The 26,362-nt window shown below is 42.1% G+C and overlaps 1 protein-coding gene across 2 annotated transcripts in view; it reads right to left on the reverse strand.

The window, feature by feature from the left end:
• LOC137384137 (dysbindin-like) overlaps window positions 1-26,362 on the reverse strand; it is a 313,146-nt gene that overhangs the window by 18,713 nt on the left and 268,071 nt on the right. For both annotated transcript variants that reach the window (XM_068057754.1, XM_068057752.1), the window contains 2 exons: window positions 20,460-20,615; window positions 8,784-8,927 (listed from right to left, as the gene is read on the reverse strand). In XM_068057754.1, coding sequence (XP_067913855.1) covers window positions 8,784-8,927; window positions 20,460-20,615 — 300 coding nt within the window. The remainder of the gene's footprint in view (window positions 1-8,783; window positions 8,928-20,459; window positions 20,616-26,362) is intronic.

Raw genomic sequence — 26,362 nt, forward strand, 5'->3', positions numbered from 1 at the left:
GCACCTCAATCTGACTGACAGTCCGCAATACGCCAACGTCAAATACAAGTCCTGCCTGTTGATTCTGAAGTCCCAATGAGTTGTGTCAATGGGATCCTTAAATGATTTGGAGGTTACCGTTATTTTGTCAGGTCTGATAACAAGTGCCGAGTATGCTGCTGTCTTTAGGGATCAAGGCCTAAATGGGCTTCAGTGTGCCTTTGCAAAGATTAAAGAATGGCCTAGTCTGGTTTTGAGGTCTAAATAATCCAAATACTACTGCGCTTGCAACTTTCATTTAATGGCACACAATGTTTGCTCTGGCCAGACTCGTTGGGTGTCTCCAAACTGCCTAAGATAAGAAAAAGCCAAGTTACTCATACTACAGTACATACCATAGAATGGCAGGTCAAAGCTTTTGTCTTTGTCAGCCGTAGCTCAGTTGTTGTACTCTCACCCATGAGTCACAAGGTTGTGGGTTTAAGTCCCACTCCAGGACTTGAGCACAAAAATCAAGGCTGACACTCCAGTGCAGTACTTAGGGAGTGCTGTACTGTTGGAAGTGCTGTCTTTCAGATGAGACATTAAATGAGGCCCCGCCTGCCCTCTCATGTGGATGTAAAAAAAAAACCCATTGCATTATTTCGAAGAGGAGCTAGGGTGTTATCCCCGATGTCCTGGACAATATTTATCCCTCAATCAGCATCACAAAACACAGATTATCTGGCCATTATCATATTGCTGTTTGTTGGAGTATGCTGCGTGCAAATCAGTTGCTGCGTTTTCTACATTACAACAGTGACTGCACTTCAAAAGTATTTCATTAGCTGTAAAGCACTTTGGGATGTACGGTGGTTGTGGAAAGCACTGTATAAATGCAAGTTTGTTTTTTCTTTTTTTATGGCTTGCATTCGTATTTACCATAGAGCCTCGGGGTGAGGGAGAAGCACATACAATTTGAAGTCATTGATTGCATATATCTGAGGCAGCCAACATTAATAAACCTTGGTGCTCTGATTAAAGATTCAACCGCTAATAATGAGGTAACTATGCTCAAAACTGCCTTTTCCAAACCTTCAGACTCAGAAAATCCAAGTATGACAAACCAGCAATTAAAGCTACAAGACTACATAATCTGAGTTCTGTGGGTTGTACAATAGATCACAGGCTTTCAAAGTGGGGCCCAGTGAGTATCTCTGGCAGTCTGCGAGTTCCCTTTTCTGTCCGTCTGAGAGACCAGATGCTTGCTGTGAGGACGAGAATTTTGTATTCTATAGTCCTCCAGTATTCACAACTAAGTTAATTCTGTTGTCATATGCCAATAAAGGAATATTTTCTGCAATGGTACCAAAATCTTCAGAAGGTAGGCAGAGGGACTCTAGAAATGAATCATTATTTTCAGGGGATGTTCATAAGTTACAACACTTGTGGGGGTGTGAAACACATCATTTATATAACTGTAGTCATAGAGAAATCAAATGTTTCAGTCCTGTTTTGATAAAGTGGCACTTGTATGGCAGCATAACTCCACTGTTGGGAAAGAAAGGGAGCGAGGATGAAAGAAAATATGCATTGGATGAACATATGCATTGGCTAAAGGCTGATCAATCATATGCACTGAGGGATAAAAGGAGTCAGTGAAGTTTTTTTTTATTTCCCCCAACTCTAACTTTCTTCCCTCCTTTCCTGGAACTTGCTGCCTACGAGGGTCTTTTTTTTATTTGTTCGTTCATGGATGTGGGTGTTGCTGGCTAGGCCAGCATTTATTGCCCATCCCTAATTGCCCTTGAGAAAGTGGTGGTGAGCTGTCTTCTTGAACCGCTGCAGTTCTTGGAGTGTAGGTACACCCTGTAGACCCAGTAAAATCACATATAGCAAAAACACATAAGTGCTGTTGGAGCTGCACTCATCCAGTGGAGAGTATTCCATCACACTCCTAACATGTGCCTTGTAGATGATGGGCAGGCATTGGGGAGGCAGGAGGCGAGTTACTCAATGCAGAATTCCCAGCCTCCGTCCTGCTCTTGTAGCCACAGCATTTATGTGGCTACTCCAATTCAGTTTTTGATCAATGGTAACCTCCAGAATGGTGATGGTGGGGGATTCAGTGATGATAATGCCATTGGACATAGTTAGATTCTCTCTTGTTTGAGATGGTCATTGTCTGGCACTTGTGTGGCGCGAATGTTACTTGCCACTTATCAGCTCAAGCCTGGATGTTGTCCAGGTCTTGCTGCATCTGGACATGGGCGGTTTCAGTATCTGAGGAGTTGTGAATGGTGAACATTGTGCAATCATCAGTGAGCATCCCCACCTCTGACCTTATGATGGAGGGAAGGTCATTGATGAAGCAGCTGAAGATGGTTGGGCCTAGGACACTACCCTAAGGAACTCCTGCAGTGATGTCCTGGGACGGAGATGATTGACCTCTAACAACCACAACCATATTCCTTTGTGCTAGGTATGACTCCAACCAGTTGGGAGTTTTCCCCGATTCCCATTGACTCCTGTTTTGCTAGAGCTCCTCGATGCCATACTCGGTCAAATGCTGTCTTGATGTCAAGGGCGGTCACTCTCACCTCACCTCTGGAGTTCAGCGCTTTTGTCCATGTTTGGACCAAGGCTGTAGTGAGGTCAGGAGCTGAATGACCCTGGCGGAACCCAAACTGAGCGTCAGCGAGGTTATTGCTGAGCAAGTGCCACTTGATAGCACTGTCGATGACCCCTTACATCACTTTGCTAATGATCGATATTAGACTGATAGGGCAGTAATTGGCCGGGTTGGATTTGTCCTGCTTTTTTGCACAGGACAGACCTGGGCGATTTGCCACATTGCCGGGTAAATGCCAATGTTGTAGCTGTACTGGAACAGCTTCGCTGGGGCGGGGCTAGTTCTGGAGCACAAGTCTTCAGTACTATTGCCGGGATGTTGTCAAGGCCCATAGCCTTTGCAGTATCTAGTTGCTTCAGCCATTTCTTGCTATCACGTGGAGTGAATTGGATTGGCTGACGACTGGCATCTGTGATGCTGGAGACCTCAGGAGTTGGCCGAGATGGATCACCCACTCAGTACTTCTGGCTGAAGATGGATCCAAGTGCTTCAGCCTTTTCTTTGCACTGATGTGCTGGGCTCCCCCATCGTTGAGGATGAGGATATTTGTGGAGCCTCCTCCTCCTGTTCGTTGGTTAATTGTCCACCACCATTCACTACTGGATGTGGCAGTTAACAATTATCAACTGATCTACCATTAGCTGTGGTTTGGGGAACAGAGTTCCAAACTTCTACCTTTACATGTAGAAGTGTTTCCTAGCTTCACTCCTGAAAGGTTTGGCTCTAATTTTTAGGCTATGTCCCCCACCCCTAGATTCCCAAACCTGCAGAAATAGCTTTTCGCTATCTACCTTATTAGTTCCCTTTAATATCTTGACATTCTGATAAAAACACCCCTTAATCTTCTAAATTCCAGTGAATACAAGCTAGTTTGTCTAAACTCTCCTTTTAATTTAATCCTTGGAGTCTAGGTATCATCCATGTCAATCCTTACTGCACTCCCTCCTAGGCCATTATATTCTTTCTAAGGTGTGGTGCCCAGAACTGAACACAGTATTGCAGGTGTGGTCTAACCAGAGCTTTATATAGCTGTAGCATGACTTCTACCCCTTGTATGGTAATCCGATAGAGCAGCATTCCATTAGCCTTTTTGATTTTTTTTTTGCATCTATGATGGGTCTCCACTGTTTCTAGCTTTTCACCATTTAGAAAGTACTCTGATCTATCATTTTTAGGTCCAACACTTGCCTATATTGAACTCCATTTGCCACAGCTTTTCCCATCCACTTAATCTATTAGGTGTTATTAATCTGTATTTTATGCTTCCATCTACACTATTCACAATGCTACCTATCCTTGTGCCATCAGCAAACTAGGATATGTGGCTTTTTTATCCTGAAATCCAAGTTGTCAATAAATTAGTGATTAGTTGAGGCCCCTGTGGCTCACCAGTAGACAAATCCTGTCAATTAGCACCTGCCCATTACCCCTACTTTCTGTATCCTGCCATTCTGCTAATCTGACAACCAGGTCAATAACCTGCCGTCCATTCCGTAAACTTAACTTTAGAATTAGAAGAATTAGAATTAGAACATTACAGCGCAGTACAGGCCCTTCAGCCCTCGATGTTGCGCCGACCTGCGAAACCATCTGACCTACACTATTCCATTTTCATCCATATGTCTATCCAATGACCACTTAAATGCCCTTAAAGTTGGCGAGTCTACTACTGTTGCAGGCAGGGCGTTCCACGCCCCTACTACTCTCTGAGTAAAGAAACTACCTCTCACATCTGTCCTATATCGATCACCCCTCAACTTAAAGCTATGTCCCCTCGTGTTTGCCATCACCATCCGAGGAAAAAGACTCTCACTATCCACCCTATCTAACCCTCTGATTATCTTATATGTCTCTATTAAGTCACCTCTCCTCCTCCTTCTCTCCAACGAAAACAACCTCAAGTCCCTCAGCCTTTCCTCGTAAGACCTTCCCTCCATACCAGGCAACATCCTAGTAAATCTCCTCTGCACCCTTTCCAAAGCTTCCACATCCTTCCTATAATGTGGTGACCAGAACTGCACGCAATACTCCAGGTGCGGCCTCACCAGAGTTTTGTACAGCAGCAGCATGACCTCGTGGCTCCGAAACTCGATCCCCCTACTAACAAAAGCTAACACACCATATGCCTTCTTAACAGCCCTATTAACCTGGGTAGCAACTTTCAGGGATTTATGTACCTGGACACCAAGATCTCTCTGTTCATCTACACTACCAAGAATCTTCCCATTAGCCCAGTACTCTGCATTCCTGTTACTCCTTCCAAAGTGAATCACCTCACACTTTTCCGCATTAAACTCCATTTACCATCTCTCAGCCCAGCTCTGCAGCCTATCTATGTCCCTCTGTACCCTACAACATCCTTCGGCACTATCCACAACTCCACCGACCTTCGTGTCATCCGCAAATTTACTAACCCACCCTTCTACACCCTCTTCCAGGTCATTTATAAAAATGACAAACAGCAGTGGCCCCAAAACAGATCCTTGCAGTACACCACTAGTAACTAAACTCCAGGATGAACATTTGCCATCAACCACCACCCTCTGTCTTCTTTCAGCTAGCCAATTTCTGATCCAAAGCTCTAAATCACCTTCAACCCCATACTTCCATATTTTCTGCAATAGCCGACCGTGGGGAACCTTATCAAACGCCTTACTGAAATCCATATACACCACATCCACTGCTTTACCCTCATCCACCTGTTTGGTCACCTTCTCGAAAAACTCAATAAGGTTTGTGAGGCACGACCTACCCTTCACAAAACCGTGCTGACTATCGCTAATGAACTTATTCTTTTCAAGATGATTATAAATCCTGTCTCATAACCTTTTCCAACATTTTACCCACAACCGAAGTAAGGCTCACAGGTCTATAATTACCAGGGCTGTCTCTACTCCCCTTCTTGAACAAGGGGACAACATTTGCTATCCTCCAGTCTTCCGGCAATATTCCTGTCGACAATGACGACATAAAGATCAAGGACAAAGGCTCTGCAATCTCCTCCCTGGCTTCCCAGATAAATCCCATCTGGCCCAGGGGATTTATCTATTTTCACACTTTCCAAAATTGCTAACACCTCCTCCTTGTGAACCTCAATCCCATCTAGCCTAGTAGTCTGAATCTCAGTATTCTTCTCGACAACATTTTCTTTCTCTACTGTAAATACTGACGAAAAATATTCATTTAACGCTTCCCCTATCTCCTCTGACTCCACACACAACTTCCCACTACTATCCTTGATTGGCCCTAATCTAACTCTAGTCATTCTTTTATTCCTGATATACCTATAGAAAGCCTTAGGGTTTTCCTTGATCCTATTCGCCAATGACTTCTCGTGTCCTCTCCTTGCTCTTCCTTTAGATCCTTCCTGGCTAGCTTGTAACTCTCAAGCGCCCTAACTGAGCCTTCACGTCTCATCCTAACATAAGCCTTCTTCTTCCTCTTGACAAGCGCTTCAACTTCTTTAGTAAACCACGGCTCCCTCGCTCGACAACTTCCTCCCTGCCTGACAGGTACATACTTATCAAGGACACGCAGTAGCTGCTCCTTGAATAAGCTCCACATTTCGATTGTGCCCATCCCCTGCAGTTTCCTTCCCCATCCTACGCATCCCAAATCTTGCCTAATCGCATCATAATTTCCTTTCCCCCAGCTATAATTCTTGCCCTGCGGTATATACCTGTCCCTGCCCATCGCTAAGGTAAACCTAAACGAATTGTGATCACTATCACCAAAGTGCTCACCTACATCTAAATCTAACACCTGGCCGGGTTCATTTCCCAGTACCAAATCCAATGTGGCATCGCCCCTGGTTGGACTGTCTACATACTGTGTCAGAAAACCCTCCTGCACACACTGGACAAAAACTGACCCATCTAAAGTACTCGAACTATAGTATTTCCAGTCAATATTTGGAAAGTTAAAGTCCCCCATAACAACTACCCTGTTACTCTCGCCCGTCGAGAATCATCTTCGCTATCCTTTCCTCTACATCTCTGGAACTATTCGGAGGTCTATGGAAGACTCCCAACAGGGTGACCTCTCCTCTCCTGTTTCTAACCTCGCCCCATACTACCTCAGTGGACGAGTCCTCAAACGTCCTTTCTGTCACTGTAATACTCTCCTTGATTAACAATGCCACACCCCCCCCTCTTTTACCATCTTCTCTGTTCTTACTGAAACATCTAAATCCCGGAACCTGCAACATCCATTCCTGCCCCTGCTCTACCCATGTCTCCGAAATGGCCACTACATCGAGATCCCAGGTACCAACCCATGCTGAAAGCTCACCCACCTTATTCCGGATGCTCCTGGCGTTGAAGTAGACACACTTTAAACCAAGTTCTTGCTTGCCAGTGCCCTCTTGCGTCCTTGTAACCTTATCCCTGACCTCACTACTCTCAACATCCTGTACACTGGAACTACAATTTAGGTTCCCATTCCCCTGCTGAATTAGTTTAAACCCCCCCGAAGAGCACTAGCAAATCTCCCCCCCAGGATATTGGTACCCCTCTGGTTCAGGTGAAGACCATCCTGTTTGTAGAGGTCCCACCTACCCCAGAAAGAGCCCCAATTATCCAGGAAACCAAAACCCTCCCTCCTACACCATCCCTGCAGCCACGTGTTCAACTCCTCTCTCTCCCTATTCCTCGCTTCGCTATCACGTGGCACGGGCAACAACCCAGAGATAACAACTCTGTTTGTTCTCGCTCTAAGCTTCCACCCTAGCTCCCTGAATTTCTGCCTTAAATCCCTATCTCTCTTCCTACCTATGTCGTTGGTGCCTATGTGGACCACGATTTGGGGCTGCTCCCCCTCCCCATTAAGGATCCCAAAAACACGATCCGAGACATCATGAACCCTGGCACCTGGGAGGCAACACACCAACCGTGAGTCTCTCTCGTTCCCACAGAACCTCCTATCTGTTCCCCTAACTATGGAGTCCCCAATGACTAATGCTCTGCTCCTCTTCCCCCTTCCCTTCTGAGCAACAGGGACAGACTCTGTGCCAGAGACCTGTACCCCATTGCTTACCCCCGGTAAGTCGTTCCCCGCAACAGCATCCAAAACGGTATACCTGTTGTTGAGGGAAACGGCCACAGGGGATCCCTGCACTGCCTGCTGGTTCCCTCTCCTTCCCCTGACGGTAACCCATCTACCTACTTCTTTTATCTGAGGTGTGACTACCTTCCCATAACTCCTCTCAATAACCCCCTCCGCCTCCCGAATGATCCGAAGTTCATTCAGCTCCAGCTCCAGTTCCCTAACGCGGTTCTCGAGGAGCTGGAGTTGGGTGCACTTCCCGCAGATGCAGTCAGCAGGGACACTCTTGGCGACCCTTACCTCCCACATTCTGCAGGAGGAACATACAACTGCCTTAACCTCCATTCCCACTATTCTAAATTCCCTACTGAAAAAACAAAAAAAAAAGTCAAAACTTGTTAGCTTAGCAATCCGACGGACAGAACTTTTTAAATAAAAAGCTTACCTTATCAACACACCAGAGTCCTTTTTTTTGGTTAGAGGTAACAGTTTCTTATTAGGGGCTTTATCAAATGCCTTCTAGAAGTCCATATAAACTACATCCACAGACATTCCCCTGTCCACTGCTTTAGTTACCTCTTCAAAAACTTTGACTAGATTTGTCAGACATGACCTGCCCTTTAAAAATCACGCTGGCTCTCTGATCAACTAAAAAATTTCAATGTATTTAGTTACCCTATCCTTAATTACAGGCTCTTGCAATTTGCCAACAGATGTAACGCTAACTGGTCTATATTTCCTAGGATTTCCTCTCTCCTTTCTTAAATAATGGAGTGACATGTGCAATTTCCCAATCTAAAAGGAGCAGCTCCTGAATTAAGAGAACTTTGAAGTTCATATATATATATATATCTGGGTATTTCAATGAGATTACATCCTTAAAATTATATATAATTTTCTCAGTGTAAATAGACTAGGGAGCAGAGTAAAAAGAAACTACAAAACCGTAAAATAATTATATGTTGAATTAAAGATTAGAAATTAGTTAGGCTAGATTTACATAGTTGCTACAACATATAACTAGTCAGACACAAATGTTTACTACCAAAGAAAGACTCAATTCATTCCTGTGACGTATATCATTTATATTTCACTTCCATATGGTTAATTTAGTCTGTTGCCACTCAATAACAACAATACGTTACTTTACCTAATACTGGTGAGATTTCACTGTTGTCTTCCGCACCCGAGTTGAGAAACACATCCAGTGCTTCCTGGTCAGATACGTCCATCAGATCCATTTGCTCCAGCATGTCAACATTTACCTCCATAGAGGACATGCTTCCAATGGGCTCTGTGTAAAAGAAAAAAAAAGCAACTTGAACAAATACACCAAGACACTAAAGAACAAATAGATTTGTTTTAATAAATAAAAAGGTAACACTGAGGATACAACAGGATGAAAACAATCAGCCATATTATTTCAGTTCTGAACTGTTGTGGAAAAGTTTGCTAGTTGTACATTTTAAGCATAATTTTCTGACTTTGCACTTTCAACAGAGATGGAGCCTTAACCTCCAGAAGGTTGAAAATTTGAGTGCATGCCATGATGGATGTTTGACCATTAATTTAAATAGTCTGAAAGTCTTATGCAGTGAATGAATTCCAGATATCTGAATGAATTCTGGTGAGCAAGACTCAGCCCAAGTGAGAGCATGAAGTTGGAAAATTTCCCATTTAAAAGTATATTGTAGGAATCACACTTTTATGTATTTTGGATTATTTGAATTCAAAAGTGCAAATTTTCAAAACCAAGAGTGTGGTGAGCACTATAACACTGAGCCATGGAATGATGGGGCTGATGCCTTTGTGGTTACAATTACCAATTATTCTGAATTACCAATGTTTTTTTTTTATATAGTGAATCCAGGAGCCATTGTTTAATTATTCCTTAACAAAATGACAGACACTGAAACCAAGTTCTTCTTCATTGACTAAAGACAGTTTTATCAACATTTTTGGATATAGTATAATTAGACTCTTGTAGCAAGACATTGAACCCAAACATTTGAGAGGCTCAACTTCTTTGCAAAAGTATAATTTTTAAAATTACAATATGATTGTATTTATTAAAAAAAAATATTTTTATCATCAGGAGTATGGGCTTACAGGATCCACGTCAGCAATGAAACAGAGCTGAAGTAACGGGCGGCACAGTGGCGCAGTGGTTAGCACCGCAGCCTCACAGCTCCAGGGACCCGGGTTCGATTCTGGGTACTGCCTGTGTGGAGTTTGCAAGTTCTCCCTGTGACCGCGTGGGTTTTTGCCGGGTGCTCCGGTTTCCTCCCAGCCAAAGAATTGCAGGTGATAGGTAAATTGGCCATTGTAAATTGCCCCTAGTGTAGGTAGGTGGTAGGGAATATGGGATTACTGTAGGGTTAGTATAAATGGGTGGTTGTTGGTCAGCACAGACTCGGTGGGCCGAAGGGCCTGTTTCAGTGCTGTATCTCTAAATAATGAATATCATTTGAAAGCCATATTAACCCAGGGTACTTTAGCTTTTACTGTTGTCTGCAAAGCCAGTGTCCTCAGATCGCTGGTTAAACAATGTCTCCAAGCTATTTAGCAACAAGGCTCAGCTTCAAACAAAATTGTTTATTTTTAGATGAAACAAATTGAGTTAAGCATGCCAATGGCTGACTGCAGAAGAAGCATCAGTTAAAGAAAGGATATTGCTAAGATTAGATTTTAGATTAGAGATACAGCACTGAAACAGGCCCTTCGGCCCACCGAGTCTGTGCCGACCATCAACCACCCATTTATACTAATCCTACACTAATCCCATATTCCTACCAAACATCCCCACCTGTCCCTATATTTCCCTACCACCGACCTATACTAGTGACAATTTATAATGGCCAATTTACCTACCAACCTGCAAGTCTTTTGGCTTGTGGGAGGAAACTGGAGCACCCGGAGAAAACCCACGCAGACACAGGGAGAACTTGCAAACTCCACACAGGCAGTACCCAGAATCGAACCCGGGTCCCTGCAGCTGTGAGGCTGCAGTGCTAACCACTGCGCCGCCCACTGATCATTAACCATCAGGACAATGCTCCTCATGTTTCTTGGTACTGGGAGAGAAAGGTGAGCAAGAAAATGGGTTTCTTCTTGTGTTAGTTCTTCCATGGTGCTTTTCTATAAGGTTTTTGTTGTTGTACTGAACATTAAATAAGGCATTACTAGAAATGTAATAAAAAGAGAAAATGCCAGAAATAGGTCCATCAGCACAGACCAGGTTGGATGCCACCCATAGGTGTAGTCACTCTGGCTCTCTTCCACGATCTTGTCTGTGCCTGGCTGGATCTGGACAACGATTACGTGACTGGTGGCCACTGATATATAATGGTCACTGGTAACATTAATATTTAAGCTTGTAAGTTCCTTTTTTAATGGCTTAATTCTTTATTAGTTGTGTCCCTATAAAAAGGGAGCACTTTTTTGTTTATGACATAGCGGCAGTCCAGTGTCTCCTTATTGGGTTATTGAATAAAGGCAGCTGTAAAGAGGAATATGAAGTCAACATCTTTTCTCCACCACAGAGCGCTGTGTATGCTCAGTTATTGAGTTTATTCAAGTCAGAGATCTGAATATTCAGGGAATCAGGGGATATGGGGACAATGTGGGAAGGTGTAGCTGAGGTAGAAGATCTATATTTTACTGAATAGTGGAGCAGGCTTGAGAGGCCAAATCTACTCTTGCTTCTATTTCTTATGTTCTTATTCAAGGGCTCTGGAGAGGAAAGGGAGGTTGGAGATGGGGTGATAGTTCGCAGGGACAAGGGCGGGTTTTTTCAAGAAAGGTGATGACAGTTTGAAGGTTTGGGGTGGGGAGGTGGGGAGCATGGCAACAGTACCTGAGGAGAGGGAACCATTAACTAACATGAGGCCTAAGAAGGGAAGTTAGGTGTTCAATAGTTTGGTCGGAATAGGATTGAGGGAGCAGAAGGTGGGTCTCATGGACAAGATGAGCCGAGAGAGAGCAAGGCAGGAGATGGGATAGAATCTAGAGAAAGACATGGGTTTGGGGTTACGGCAGTGGGGAACATTAGGGGAAGTTTGATCTGGTGAGCTAGGGGTAGGAAGGGAAGGGGAAGAGGCAGCTGATGGCCTGGATCTTTATGACAAAAATGTCTATAGGTTCATTGCACTTGTTGGTGAGAGCAGAGGAGGCGGGGATGGTGGTTTAAGAAGATGGTTTGTGGTGGAGGAGAGGGGCCGGGGGTTAGCTTTGCATTCCTGGATGTAAATAGTGAAAAGCGAGCAGTTTTCACAATGGAGTGCAGGATCCAGTAATGCACGATTCACAATTTTAATTTTGCTGCAAGCTGGTCCATCACCCTGCAACATAGAATAACTTATACTACAGAATATTAACACTGTCATCTTGGAATTGTATAAATATCTTGCAAATAAGCTTTCTTGAAAAAATTTCTGCAGCACCAAAATGTCTGTGCCCATGTGGATGGCCTGCAGGCATCTCAGAAGGTCCAATACTTCTAATGGGTCTGGGACTTAGAAGTTGAGAGAGATGCCATTTTAAGGAATTCACAACACATTGAAGTCTTAAATTCATGAACAGAAAGTTCAAGGTTTGTTCTTTAGTAATAAACATTATTTGAAAGCAAATATTGGCATCACCACTGAACTGAATGAATAAAGTCAAAGTATAGCGAAAGTCGAATGTCTCTTTTAACCATTAGACAGATGGCTTGTTGAGGGAATTCAACATCTCCCTGGGACAGCAGGTTGCTTAAATTTTCAGTTTACATGCTGTGACGCTGAAATGAACACAAATATTAGTGCTATAAACTTGTTCAATTGTTTCAGCTAGTTTCATTTATTTTAATAACCTACAACAGATAACAGCCAAAGATCAATATTGAATAAAAATTAGGTTTCAGTACTTATTCAGCTAATCACAGTCTTTTCCTTCTATTTTCTGTTTCTCTATTCTCTTCATGCTATTTCTGTTAATTTAATCTTGAGATTGGCTTTTCCCCCCGATTTGGCTTAAATCTATCATTTTAAAAATAATCTGTAAACCTTTTATGTTCCATATTTTTCCCTGGCTATCATTTTGCTGTGAAAACCAGGCCCAGAAACTGTTTCAAAGGTAATTTTTTCAGTTAATAGTAGGCCTCAAGTGTTGAAATCTACGTATTTGCATGAAGCAAAGAGGTCTGCAGAGTTAAGTATACTCATCAATGGGCCTGGGAGCCAAACAGTGCCTGAAGAAGTAAACTCAATTTCAACTGGGATTAAAATGCATCAACTTCTAACTTTTGCTCGCAATCTCCTACTCAAACTTTTCTCTAGTTTGTTGACCAAAAGTGTTTTGCTTTCATCTTGGTGTCCCCAACTCATTCCAACCCACTCAATTTCAGTTTTCATCTAGTTCTCCAGCCTCTGTCTCCAATGTCTCTATACTTAATCCCCAAACTACACAGATTCCAAAAAGGATAGGGCTCTTTCATTCTTTTTCCTCCAGCCATTCCACCCAAGCCAATTGTTCATACCATTCCAAGAGGCTGCATGTAGATGAGGAAAGGAATGGGAGCCAAGCATAGAACCTTAGAGGGCTCCAGAGGTAATGGCAGAAAGAGAAGCAACTTTTTGAGATATTCTGCCATGATTTGGTAAAATAAGAGTGGAACTAAGTGAGGGTGGTCCCACTGAGCTGGACAATGGGGGAGAGGCATTGGATGAGGATGGTGTGGTTGATAGCCAAATGCTGCAGAGAGGTTTGGGAGGGATGTGTTTTGTGACTTTGTTTAGGATAGTTTTTGGTGCTGTGCAGGGACAGAAACCTGATTGGAGAGGTTCAAAAAGGAAATTAAAGAAAAGATGTTACAGAGGCGACACGTTCAAAGACTTATGAAGAAAGGAAGATCAGAGAAAAGACGCTAGCGTGCCAAGGGTCAATCTTTCTTTAGAATGCAATGACTTCAGGTTTGAAAGGAAAGTGAACAGTGTCTTAGGGGAGGGAACCATTTACCATTCAGCTTGCATGGGGGCTTGGGAGAACACTTGGGTAGTCTATATGAACAGTACAAAGGGAGCAAGATGAAGGTCTTGGATGAAATGACCTGAGAGGAATATGTGGAGATAGGAGAGAAACATGGATTAGGACGAGGGCAGGGAGGAGTCTAGAGGAGGTTTCACTAGGTGGGAATGGTAAAGTGGGGAAGCAGCAGGGACAGCTGAATGAATGGTCTCAATCTTAATAACAAAGGATCCATGAAGGTCAGAGTGGAGGGAACAGATAAGAGGGGCTTAAGGAGATTGCCCGATGTGAAGAAAAGTATTGTTCTGAACAGAAGACCGAAAAGCTAGGCAATGAAAATGTGGCTGTAAGTAACTTGAGCCAGAGTGTTTTCTAAGTATGGATGCAAAAGGAAGTGAGATTGGAAGAGAGTAGGGAGAATGTTGGCGGTGAGGGAAACAAAGAAGTGGTTGGAAATGGGTTCATCAGAGATTGAGATCAAAGAAAATGGCAAGGTCAAGGGTATGGCCATGAATATTGGTGGTAGAGTTTATATAGAGGCAGAAGTTCAGAGGCAACAGGAGGGCAGTAAAGTCAGATGAGAGGATAATAATAGAGAAGATTGAAATTACCAAGGATGAGAAGTCATTCAATGCAAAGGCTGAGGGAGGAAAGTTGTGAGGATATCATTGAGAAATTCAGGATGGTGCTTTGATGGGGATGGGGGCACCAAATGGAAGATTTTAACATAGAGATAATGGAGGTTGAACAAGGTGTGCTCAACGGAAGAGAAGGTGCCAGAGGATTTGGGTGGGGAAAGAGACCAAGGTGTGTTTGGTGATGACATATGGTTGGGACATGAGGTGGAAAGTACAGCCGGACTGGGAGGCTGAGTGTCAAATTTCAGTTCAAAGCCATAATGTCATTGTAATCATCCATAATAATGCCACAGATGGTAAGAGAAAAACCTGCTTGCAGGTTTGCAGTGGCTGCTCTCAGATAATTGAAGAACTCACTTGGGAAGGGGAAAGTAGTCACAATGTGTAATAAATTCTAAAATAGTAAATATACAATGTAATTTAAATGAACAGAAAAATCATTAAAACATTAAAAAAATTTGATGCATCCTTCACTTCCATTTATGTTCAACCCCAAGGATAATTCTACATTTTGTCACTCAATCTGCAATCAAAGCCAAGTATTAAATGGTTTTCTTTAAAGTTTGCATAGCTTAATGGAAAATTCAGCATAAAATTCATATCCCCTCTTTTGCTTTGGTGTTTGTTCTCTTGGGGAAAAATCAGTGATGTTGCAGAAATTTCCTAACCTCTGGAGAATCAATTGATAGCAAAACCCAAGAGTAAAGTTAAAGGATTTTTTCTTTTTACGACTAATGCTTGCAGATGCAAATATTCTATATTTTGAAGGCTTATTAGTTATGTAAGAAGGAAATTAGGCAAGGTGACTTTGAATGCACACTCCCTTTTGTCATGTATGTCCAGAAACATCAATGCATACGAGAAAAGAAGAAAATATGGAAAAACAGAAAGGCCATCAGTCCTTTCCCAGGCCCTGACAATTAATCATATGATGCACATTACTTGTGCAAATGCTCAGTATACATAAACCCAATCCCAAAATGTAAGCCTGCAAATCTCTAATATATTTTTCCACCCAAACTGCAGAATTCAAACTTGGCTGCCCCCAACAAATATCTCCATCTCCTACTGCCCTCAGCAGCAACTGAATTTCAATTTATACTTACCCTACAACCAGCAATCTGCTCCCAGATATTTATACAGAGCTGTTGTTGAGAATAGTTTCATATCTACTGATAATTCTAGTGAGTGGTTATGAATCACACTTAACTCGTTTCACCTTTGCTAGTGAATTATATTTTATTATGCATTTATATTCTTTATCTACTATTCTGATACAAATCAAGTGTAATGTTTATCAAAATCCATCTACCATTCCATAACTTAAATGCTTCATTGTTTTGGACCTCAATATATTTTAGCACCTTTGTCACATTTTTGATGGGTGCGGACTGGTCATAGAGGGCGGGGCAGAAAGCGGAGCTCAAAAGGAGGGCAGGCAAGGCCAAGAACGGAATAGAGCCTACAGAGAGGGCAAGGCCGAGAGCGGAGCCATCAGACAGCGTAAATTTGAAAGTGGAGCTGAGTGGCCAGAACAGGTGAGGCCAAGCATGGAACCAAACAGGAGAGGGAAAATAAATTGCATCGTGCGCCTCAGCATAAGGTAAGCATTTAATTTAATCAAACTATGAAGTAATCTAGATCAATAAATTGTACAAAAATTAAAAGTAAGCCATTTTGATAAAATACATAAACTTTAACATATCTTATACATTGTAACTATATTAATTAAACTTGTGTATTGAATAATTTGTCAATCAGATCTAGAGGGATAAAGTTAAAATTAAATAAAGACGTATAGTAACATTAAAGGGTTGCTAATTTTTCATTAAATTAAAATCTGAGACAGAGATAGTAAGAGTTAAGTAAAAACATTTAAGTTATCCTACCTATAAAATAAAGTGATGTCAGCACAGGGGAAGGAGCTGATTGGTGAGTAGCAAAGAATGTCTACTCAAGTTTATTTCTCAATTGAGTAAATTATTCAATAGATAGAAGCATGGTAGGGCACTTCAGTCCCATGGAATGTGTATCCTGTTTCATGTGTGAACTCTGGGACACTTCTAGTGTCCTGGACACCCATATGTGCAAGAATTATTGTCAACTGGAGACGCTTGAGTTCCGGGTTTCGGAGCTTGAGCAACAGCTGCATCACTGTGGTGCATCCACGAGGCTAACAGCACGCAATGAGGGAATGGGTGTACAGGCAGACCGGCAAGGAGGAACAGGCAGGTAGTGCAGGAGTCCCTTGAGAGTGACTCGCGCTCCAACTGGCAATCAGTTCAGAATACTGGTGAGGATGATTGGAGAAGCTGGGGTTGTTCACCCTAGAGAAGATTGAGAGATTTGATAGAAATGTTCAAAATCATGAGGGTTCTAGATAGAGAGTAGTTAGAGAGAAATTGTTCCCATTGCCAAAAGGGTCGAAAGATGGTTGGCAAAAGAACCAAAAGTGACAGGAGGATACACTTTTTTACACAGCGAGTGGAATGCACAGCCTGAGAGGGTGCAAGAGGCAGAAGGAAAAAAATTTGCAGGGCTGTGAGGAAAAGATGGTGGAGTGGGACTAGCTGAGTTGCTCTTGCTGAGAACTGGCATGTACTTGACAGGCCGAATAGCCTTCTGTGTTGTAACCATTCTATGATTCCACATGAGTTATACATCAGGTTTATACAGGAATGGTATACACAACAGCCACTAAAAATGGGTATGTCTACTATAGGTATTTGGAAAACATACATGTGAAAACAACATGCTTTTCAACCCTATATACTGGATTGCTTTCATCATTGAGTTCAAAGTGCTGTTACCAATAGGAAATAATTGAATTGTTGCAACAACTATTAGATGGGGTACTATCTCAGTTGGTTGAAAGCATTTGCAACAGATTTAATTTGTTCCCAGAGAAGAAGCCAAGCCAAACATCTTGTAGGTCTTTTTAAAGTGCATATCTTGTTGCGAGATCTAGCCTGAGCTATCATTCTTTCTACCTCCTTGTTCATTCACATAGCATGTTCCTTTACAGATACACTCAATTAGCATTTTATAAAATATAATTTTTAAAGTTCAGAATACGTAGCAAAACGACAGCTAACATGTTGGTTGTGGGGGAGAGAGAGCAAGGAGAGCAGGGGGAGGGAGGGGAGAGCGGGGTGGAGGGGCAGGGCGAGCGGAGGGGGGACGGGCGAGCGGAGGGGGGACGGGCGAGCGGAGAGGGGACGGGCGAGCGGAGAGGGGACGGGCGAGCGGAGAGGGGACGGGCGAGCGGAGAGGGGACGGGCGAGCGGAGAGGGGACGGGCGAGCGGAGAGGGGACGGGCGAGCGGAGAGGGGACGGGCGTGCGGAGAGGGGAAGGGCGTGCGGAGAGGGGAAGGGCGTGCGGAGAGGGGAAGGGCGAGCGGAGAGGGGAAGGGCGAGCGGAGAGGGGAAGGGCGAGCGGAGAGGGGAAGGGCGAGCGGAGAGGGGAAGGGCGAGCGGAGAGGGGAAGGGCGAGCGGAGAGGGGAAGGGCGAGCGGAGAGGGGAAGGGAGAGGTGGCTAAGGCTTCAACTTCCATTCTTCCTGTCTTGCACACAGCATGCTTCTTTCCAGATGCACCCTAATAGCATTTTTTAAAATCCTTTTTAAAAACAAGGCGAAATAGCAAACTGACAGGAAATGTGTTGGAAAAGGGCATCAGCATTGGGTGGGGGTAACAGAGTGAGTGAGGATGATGCTTGGATATACCTCCAACCAAGGGCAAGTGGTCTTCCTCTTGCTGTTATTCTGTCTCAGGAGTCATGGCCCCACTGGTATTGGCACATCCATGAGCTGGTGCACACGGATGACAAAGAAGCTGGTTGATTATCTACAGAGACTAGCAAGGCTGCAGAATGGGTGGGAGCAGAGAGTGGTATCTAAAGAACTGGCGAACTGGTTATATGGTCAGGGCTGGCAGGGTCGTTACAATAGGTGCACTATTACTAACAGACCGATTTATATTTTACAATGCATTTATAACTAGGCTGAATAAAATATACATCTCCATGTGAAAATTAACCAACAGGTAAAAGAAAGAGAACAGGAAGCAGTACCAGAAAAACCATAGAGCAACGAAGGGATTTGGGTGCCCAAGTACACAAGTCACATTTTCTTAATGTGCTGACTGACAACTCAGTCATTATCTGGAGAAATCATATTCACAGCTATTTTTGCAAGCTGTACGCATTTATATAGCTAAGCTAAAATAGATTGGTTACAAGGTACTAACAAAACAATCTAATCGCATGACCAATCATGCACAGTATTCTAGTAGAGTTAATTAAGTATAATGCCAGTTACAATTAGGATTATTTTGAAATACATCTTTTGTAGAAAACGCTGTGATATTAAAACTTTTTTGTGATTGTGCACACATCTAACCGAGGGATGCCAGTACTGTGAATCAGTCATTGCCACATCAGATCTAACATGGTTTGATGCAGACCTTCTGTATTTTCCAGCATTTGTCTTCTTTCTAAGTTTTCAAGTGAGAGGTGATCTGCAACATTCAGTTTTTCCCCCAAACCTGCAGCCAGGAAGCACTCAAACAACTGAGCAGTCACCAGCCTTCACCGCTGTCTAACTGGTATCTGCAGCCTCCTAAAGCAAGACAGGATTGATGGAAGGGATGCAAACATGCGGAGGCTATGCTTGAGGAAACTGAACTCCATTTCAAGTTAATTCAAACTAGTTTCTAACTTTAATTCTTCACTTGCAAGATGCAGGAAAATGAAGAGGACAAAGATCATTCCAGAAGAGAAAGTAGGGATAAAGGGAATGGTGGGATGTGACAAGTGGTATTTCCCAGGGATCTGTACAGGGGCCTCAGATTTTCACCATAAATATTAATTGACTTGGATAGAGGAATAGAGAGCTATACAGATATGTTTGCAGATGACGCCAAGTTAGAAGACAGTAAATTGTGCAGTGCAGGAAGTTACAGAGAAACAAAGGCAAGTTAAGAAAGGAGGAAAAACTATGGCAGATGGAGTTCAATATGGTGAAGTGCAACGTTATACATCTTGGATCTAAGAAAGACAAATCTGAATGCTTCCTCAATGGCGAGACTAGGAACCATAGAGGAACGAAGGGATCTGGGTGCCCAAGTACACAAGTCACAAAAATAGATCAAAAAAGGTCATAGAATAGCCTTTATCTCAAGGGGCTGCAATGCAAAAGAGTTAAATTATGACAGCAGGTTGCATAGACTTGGTTTGAACTTCCTTGAGTTTAGAAAGATGAGGGGTGATCGAATCAAGGTCTTTAAATTATAAAAGGATTAAATAGGGTAGATACAAATAAACTATTTCCTCTGGGGGTGTGGGAGAATCCAGGACATGTGAGAACAGTTTTAATAACAGAGCTAGGTCATTCAGGCCTGGAACCAGGAAGCAATTTTTTTCTGCACAAAGGGCTATGGCATTCTCTCCCCAAAAGGCTGTGGATGCTCGATGAATTGAAATTTAAGATCCAGGTCGACAAGATTTTTTAAAAAATCAGGTAAGGGTATCATGGGATGTGGATCATTGGCAGTTAAATGGAATTGTGGCACAGATCAGCCATGATCTAACTGAATGGCAAAAGATGCTTGAGAGGATGAATGGTCTACTCTTGTTTCTACTTCAAATCGTGTGAAGACTATTACCCTGAAAGTGCTAAGCTGATCCTAAAATCTCTTAAAAGTTATGGATGAATTACAAGGTTAATAATAAAGAAAACATATGGAATGCAGCAGCTACCTGACTGGAAATTTCAACATTTCTTTATTTTGTTTCCCTGTTCTGTGCCCTCTTGCTTTTATTCTTTTTATACATATTGTCCAAGGTATTCAAAATAGAATTAAATGCACAGAATCCTTCCCCCAGCTAACACAGACATGAGTAATCTCTCAGGTCAATTTACAACCTCTCCACTTCACCCCAGCCCCAAGCACACACACACCAAGTTGCTGCAGTTTTCCCATATGGGCTTATTACGCTAAAATGAATTTCCAACATTACCTGCAGATCCAAACACATGAAACTGCTAGATAATTATCGGTTAAAAATGAATTTCTTCATCTTCAAAAGTTATACCACAAAATGCATCCTACAAAGTAGCAAACAATCTTGCTTTGTAGGGAAGTTTGATAGAAATATAATAGTGAAATAATGTAAAAACTAGCCTCGTCTGTGTGCTATCTGCAAGTATCCTGTAGACAGGTACTGTTCCAAATCCTGCTGAAAAGCTTCTTCAAAAAATTTCTGCCGCTCTTTCAGCTTCAGCTGCTGTGTGTTCTCCATATCTCGCACTTTCTGGGCATGTTCACCATCCAACTCAGCTGAAACAGAAGGAAAGAACCATGTAAAACAGAATGTGGACTCCAGGTTACAGGGCTCAATTCACATCAGGACCAGCAACCTATAAGTGCAAGAAAAGAACTACATAAAACAGAAGTTTAAACATTTTATTACCCATTTGTTTGAAGAAACTAGCAACAGTTGAAAAGCCAAACTGCTCTTAGATTTCTGCTAGATTTCATCTTGCTCTGGATGCTGCAGCTGACAAATCAAGTTAACTATAAACTCTTTTAATGCCAACTTTGCATTAAGTTCAGCTTCAGATGAGCACTGTGCACCCAGGCAGCTACTTTTTACTGTCACAACGGAACCAGTGATCCACTCTGTGAACCTCAAATGTCACAAAACTATCTACAAGAGGTGATTTCTCACCACTCAGCTTCAGTGAGTTTGGGAGTTTGATTATGATTTGATACCCAAATTATATACTACCGTTTTTGTGTTGATGCACATCTGAAACCTTTTTGCATCAAAATGAAAGCAACAGAAGATCATTACTTGATTGTGCTTTTACAGAATCAATGGTTCTTAATTAAAAGACACGTTGCAACAGTACAGGCTCCTGGGAGCATAGCATCATTTTGTCCAATTTACTATTCACATGCAGAAGGAAGAATCTGCTCTCTGGAGAGTTCAATGAACCCATCTCCAATTCAATTAATTTAAATTAACAAAAACTCTACAATTCTCGATGTGTTTAATTGTAAGATAGTTTTGGAGTTTGTAAAGAATGAGGTTATCTTTCTAATTGTAAATAACATTATAAATACAGAATGGGACTGTAATATAACTATTTGTAATTAATAACCAGTTTTATTACATAAAACTGGGAATGAACAGCTGTGCTAAGATTGTGACTACTTTTTTCTTCCAAGACACTAGGTGAATACAGTTTTTTGTGACCATTTCACATTGACCATGGTTTTAAACTTCACAATCTTCTGCAGTTGTTGCTGTCCAAAGGCATAACTCAGAGTAGAAAATCATTGGTCTTGTAATGGTGTCTGCTTCTGCAATTCTTTCCATTTCCTTGTGTTCTTGTACATTTTACATTCTTTTAGTGTACATTTTCACTACATCTCAAGCACTTTATCTTGTGGTTACATCTTTATCTCTGCTTCTTCTTTTGACTAATTTCCCCATCCTTTTTCCCCACCATACCTCTTTACATTCTCTATTATCTCTCTGCCCATTTTGTTATCTCACTACTTCTTTCAGATTACAACACATTGCTAAAGGTCAAGCATGCATGCTGGCCTGATAAGTAAACAACTAGTTGCCAATGCTCAACCTGTCCCTCCCTTGGCTGCCTCATTCCTTTCCTTTGCTTAGCTTTCGAAACCATACTTTTCAACTGAACTGTCTCTTCCATTACTGTATTAGTGTTGATTTTGGGAAGACAAACTATTGTTTTCAGCTCCTGCCACAAACCCAACAATTCCATCACTTGCCCTGGCTGCTGTCTGAGATTGAATCATACTGTTCGTAACCTTAGTATCATATCTGATACTGACATGAGCACCTGTCCACATATCCTCCAATTTAAAAAAATTAAAACACCATCTATGAAGCTCCCAAATCTTTCAGAATTATTTTCACAGACTCATAGGAGGTGGCTATTTGGCCCATCTTGTCTGTGGCAGCTCTCTGCAAGAGCAACTCATCTAGTCCCACTCCCCCACCTTTTCCCTGTAGCCCTGCAAATTTACTCTCTTTAGGTGCTTACCCAATTACCTTTTGAAAGCCATGATTGAATGTGCTTCCACCACACTCTCAGGCAGTGCATTCCAGATCCTAACCACTCACTGCGTAAAAAAGTTTTTTCTCATGTTGCCGTTGCTTCTTTTGCCAATCACCTTAAATTGGTGTCCTCTGGTCCTCAGCCCTTCTGCCAATGGGAACAGTTTCTCCCTACCTACTTTGTCCAGACCCCTCATAATATTTTAAACACTGCTATCAAATCTCCTCAATCCTCTCTTCTCCAAGGCGGAGAGCCCCAGCTTCTCCACTTTATCCACATAACTGAAGTTCCTCATCCCTGGAATCATTCGTAAATCTTTTCTGCATCCTCTCTAATGAATTGGAGACAATACTCCAGTTGAGGTCAAACTAGTGCTTTATAAAGGTTCTTAATAACTTCCTTGCTCTTGTACTCTGCTCTATTTATAAAGCCAAGGATCCTGTATGTTTTATTAACTGCTTTCTCAACCTGCCCTGCCACCTTCAATGATTTGTGCACATATACCCCCAGGTCCCTCTGCTCCTGCACCCCCTTTGAAATTGTATCTTTTATTTTATACCGCCTCCCCTCATTCTTCCTACCAAAATGAATAATTTCACACTTCTCTGCATTAAATTTTATCTGCTACATATCCATCCATTTAAAACATATTAATGAGTCTCCAACTAATATACTAGATTTTCATTACTTTACTGCATGATTCATCCACATGGCAAAAATACAGATGATAAACATGTGCAATGAAGGAAACACAAGTCAAAAGATAGAATTAAAGTCATATTACTGTCTCATGCACATTGCATGTGCAATTAAAGAAAATGCTGAACTGGGAATCAATTGATTAATAGTTTTTGAAGAATTCATTTCTGAGACTGCCATGTTTTGATTACTGAATGACTTTTATAACTGCTGCAATTTTAACAAAATATTGAGAAAATATGTGCTCACACTTTTTGATGTTGAACGCCATTTGCAATTAACCTCCTTAATTTTAAGTGCTAGTCTCTCTGAATTCTTTCCCTTCCTCGTATCACCCTGCTTTTCCCTACAAGTTGATCACCCCAGCAATCTTTGTTATTCTACTTCTTCTCCCTTAAATCGAAACTACTTCTAAATAATGTGGCACTTCAGAACCAAATCCAACAGTCCACAGAAACTCCATCAGTTCCACCCTGCTCTGGTAGATGAATTGTGAAGAGGTTATATACAGACCTGCATATTAGACACTTTTTAGTCATGTCAAGGCAACTACAACTGGCCTTACAATTCCTATAGACTCATCTCCCACACTTGCTGGGCCTGCAGCTGAGGACTGAAAATTCTCTGCTGCAGTATACATATTAACACTCTGCTAGGAGTGAGAAGCTTCAGTATCGTTCTCCCTTTAATGATGATATGCCTGTAGTAAAGAGAAAGATTTCTCTATTCAATGTCACACAATATTTGAAATAACTAATGTTAAAACAACAAAATTCTCTTTAAATTAAATTTCAAAATAGAGATCGGAGATAGAACAAAGAACAAAGAACAGTACAGCACAGGAACAGGCCATTCGGCCCTCCAAGCCTGCGCCGATCTTGATGCCTGCCTAGACTAACACCTTCTGCACTTCCGGGGCCCATATCCCTCTATTCCCTTCCTATTCATATATTTGTCAAGATGTCGCTTAAACGTCGCTATCGTATCTGCTTCCACCACCTCCCCTGGCAGCAAGTTCCAGGCACTCACCACCCTCTGTGTAAAAAACTTGCCTCGCACATCCCCTCGAAACTTTGCCCCTCGCACCTTAAACCTATGTCCCCTAGTAACTGACTCTTCCACCCTGGGAAAAAGCTTCTGACTATCCACTCTGTCCATGCCGCTCATAACTTTGTAAACCTCTATCATGTCGCCCCTCCACCTCCGTCGTTCCAGATCATGGCTATTCTTTGACTTCAACTCCACCTTCCCACCCAATCGCTACATCCTTTGAATTAGTGTACAGAGGCTTGGTTTTGGTTGTTAAGCTGCACCTGGCTAAAGCATCACAGGCTCTGGCTGAAGAGACAACATGTTCTTCAGTTAATTTATGTAAATAGTATGCTCCAATGTGCTTTTAATTTTGTTTGACAGCTCTGCTCCCAGAGACTTTTGATCTGAAAATGATCCTGGAAACTTTGTTCAATAACTTTATTTAAGTTTTGGAAATTTGAAAACTATGGATTAGTTACTTGCATCATCCGTGCATTATTGCTCATTGTGAAGGTCTACAAAGGACTGTTCCATTCAAGAGTCCTGTTGCTTATCACTTTGTGCAAATGTACATTCCAACAGGATACTTAATGCATGGCGGATTGATTCCACCTTTTTCTTTTTTTACAGTAATATGTTTTACTGCTTTTGTGCATTATTCTATTGGTAAATAAATCTATTAATCTTTGCCAATATACTTTTGTCGAATGGTGTGTAACTTTCCCCTTTTCAGAGAAGAGAGAAGAATCTGGTTGTCATCCCTGCTGATATCACAACACGTAAATCTAGGCTGACACTCCAGTGCAGTACTGAGGGAGTGCTACACTGTAAGAGATGCCATCTTTTGGATAAGATGGTAAACCGAAGCTCGTCTGCTTGTTCAGATGAACAAAATATGGGACCTTTTATGAAGAAGAACAGGGAAGTTATCCCCGCAGTCCTCACCAATATTTAACCCTCAGTCAACAACACTTAAATAAAAGATGACCTGGTCCTCATCACATTGCTGTTTGTGGGAACATGCTGTGTGCAAATTGGCTGCTGCATTTCATTGCCTGTGAAGTGCTTTGGGACATCCTGAGGTTGTGAAAGTTGCTATAAAAATGCAATTTTTTTTCTTTCAGTAACTTTTAATCCTATCTTAAACATGACAAATAGAAAATAGACTCATAGCAAACATGTTCTGTTTTTGGAAATGGTTTTGAAGTTCTGAACACAAGATAAAAGCATTGGTTAAAAAGCTGAACACCATCAGTACACCCAACGAACTTTACTAAAGCACCAAACACACTTCAGCTGGAAGAAGTTACATATGGCCTCCATCAAATATTTTAACCAACTCCATGAAAGACGTCAGGCAGCACAAAAACAGAAAGTGAGGAGCAACTCCACCAGGAGCAACTCCACCTGTGGCCTTGTGGAGAGTAATGATAATCTAGGAGCCTAAAGAAGGTAATCTTGCTTCTCCTACTCTACATCAATGTTGCAGCATACAACAACCACAAACTAGAAACCATAAACAAATCACATACAATTATATCAATAAAATGTGTTTTATCATATTGAGAACACAATGCACATCAAACAAGCTACACAAACCAATTATCAAATCAACAAAATGCGTTATGAACAGAAACCTTTGTTCTGATCCTTGCAACACTCTACTGGTTACATGTACCCAATCAGAGCTAGTACTGATCATACGAACATATGAATTAGGAGAAGTAGGCCATTCGGCCCCTCTAGCTTGCTCCACCATTCAATGAGATCATAGCCGATCTGTTTGTGTCTCGAATTCCACACTCCCATCTACCCCCGATAACCTTTGATTCCCTTGCCTAACAAGAATCTAGCTGCCCCCGCCTTAAAATTATTCAATGACTCTACCCCTAGCACCTTCTGAGGCAGAGCGTTCCAAAGTCACACAACCCTCAGAGAAAATATTTCTCCTTATCTCTGTCCTAAAAGGGCAACCCCTAATTTAGTGCCCCCTAGTTCTGGACTCACCCCTCACCAACAAAAGGAAACATCCTTTCCACATCCACCTTGTCAACACTGTTCAGGATCTTATATACTTCAATCAAGTCTCCCCTCACTCTTCTAAACTCCAGTGAAAACAAGCCCAGAATTTCCAACCGTTCCTCACAAGACAACCCACTCATTCCAGGTATCAATCTAGTAAACACCTCTGAACCAGCTGCAATGCATTTACACCCTTCCTTAAATAAGGAGACCAAAACTGCACACAGTATTCGA

This window comes from Heterodontus francisci, chromosome 2, assembly GCF_036365525.1.
Source record: "Heterodontus francisci isolate sHetFra1 chromosome 2, sHetFra1.hap1, whole genome shotgun sequence".
Lineage (NCBI taxonomy): Eukaryota > Metazoa > Chordata > Chondrichthyes > Heterodontiformes > Heterodontidae > Heterodontus > Heterodontus francisci.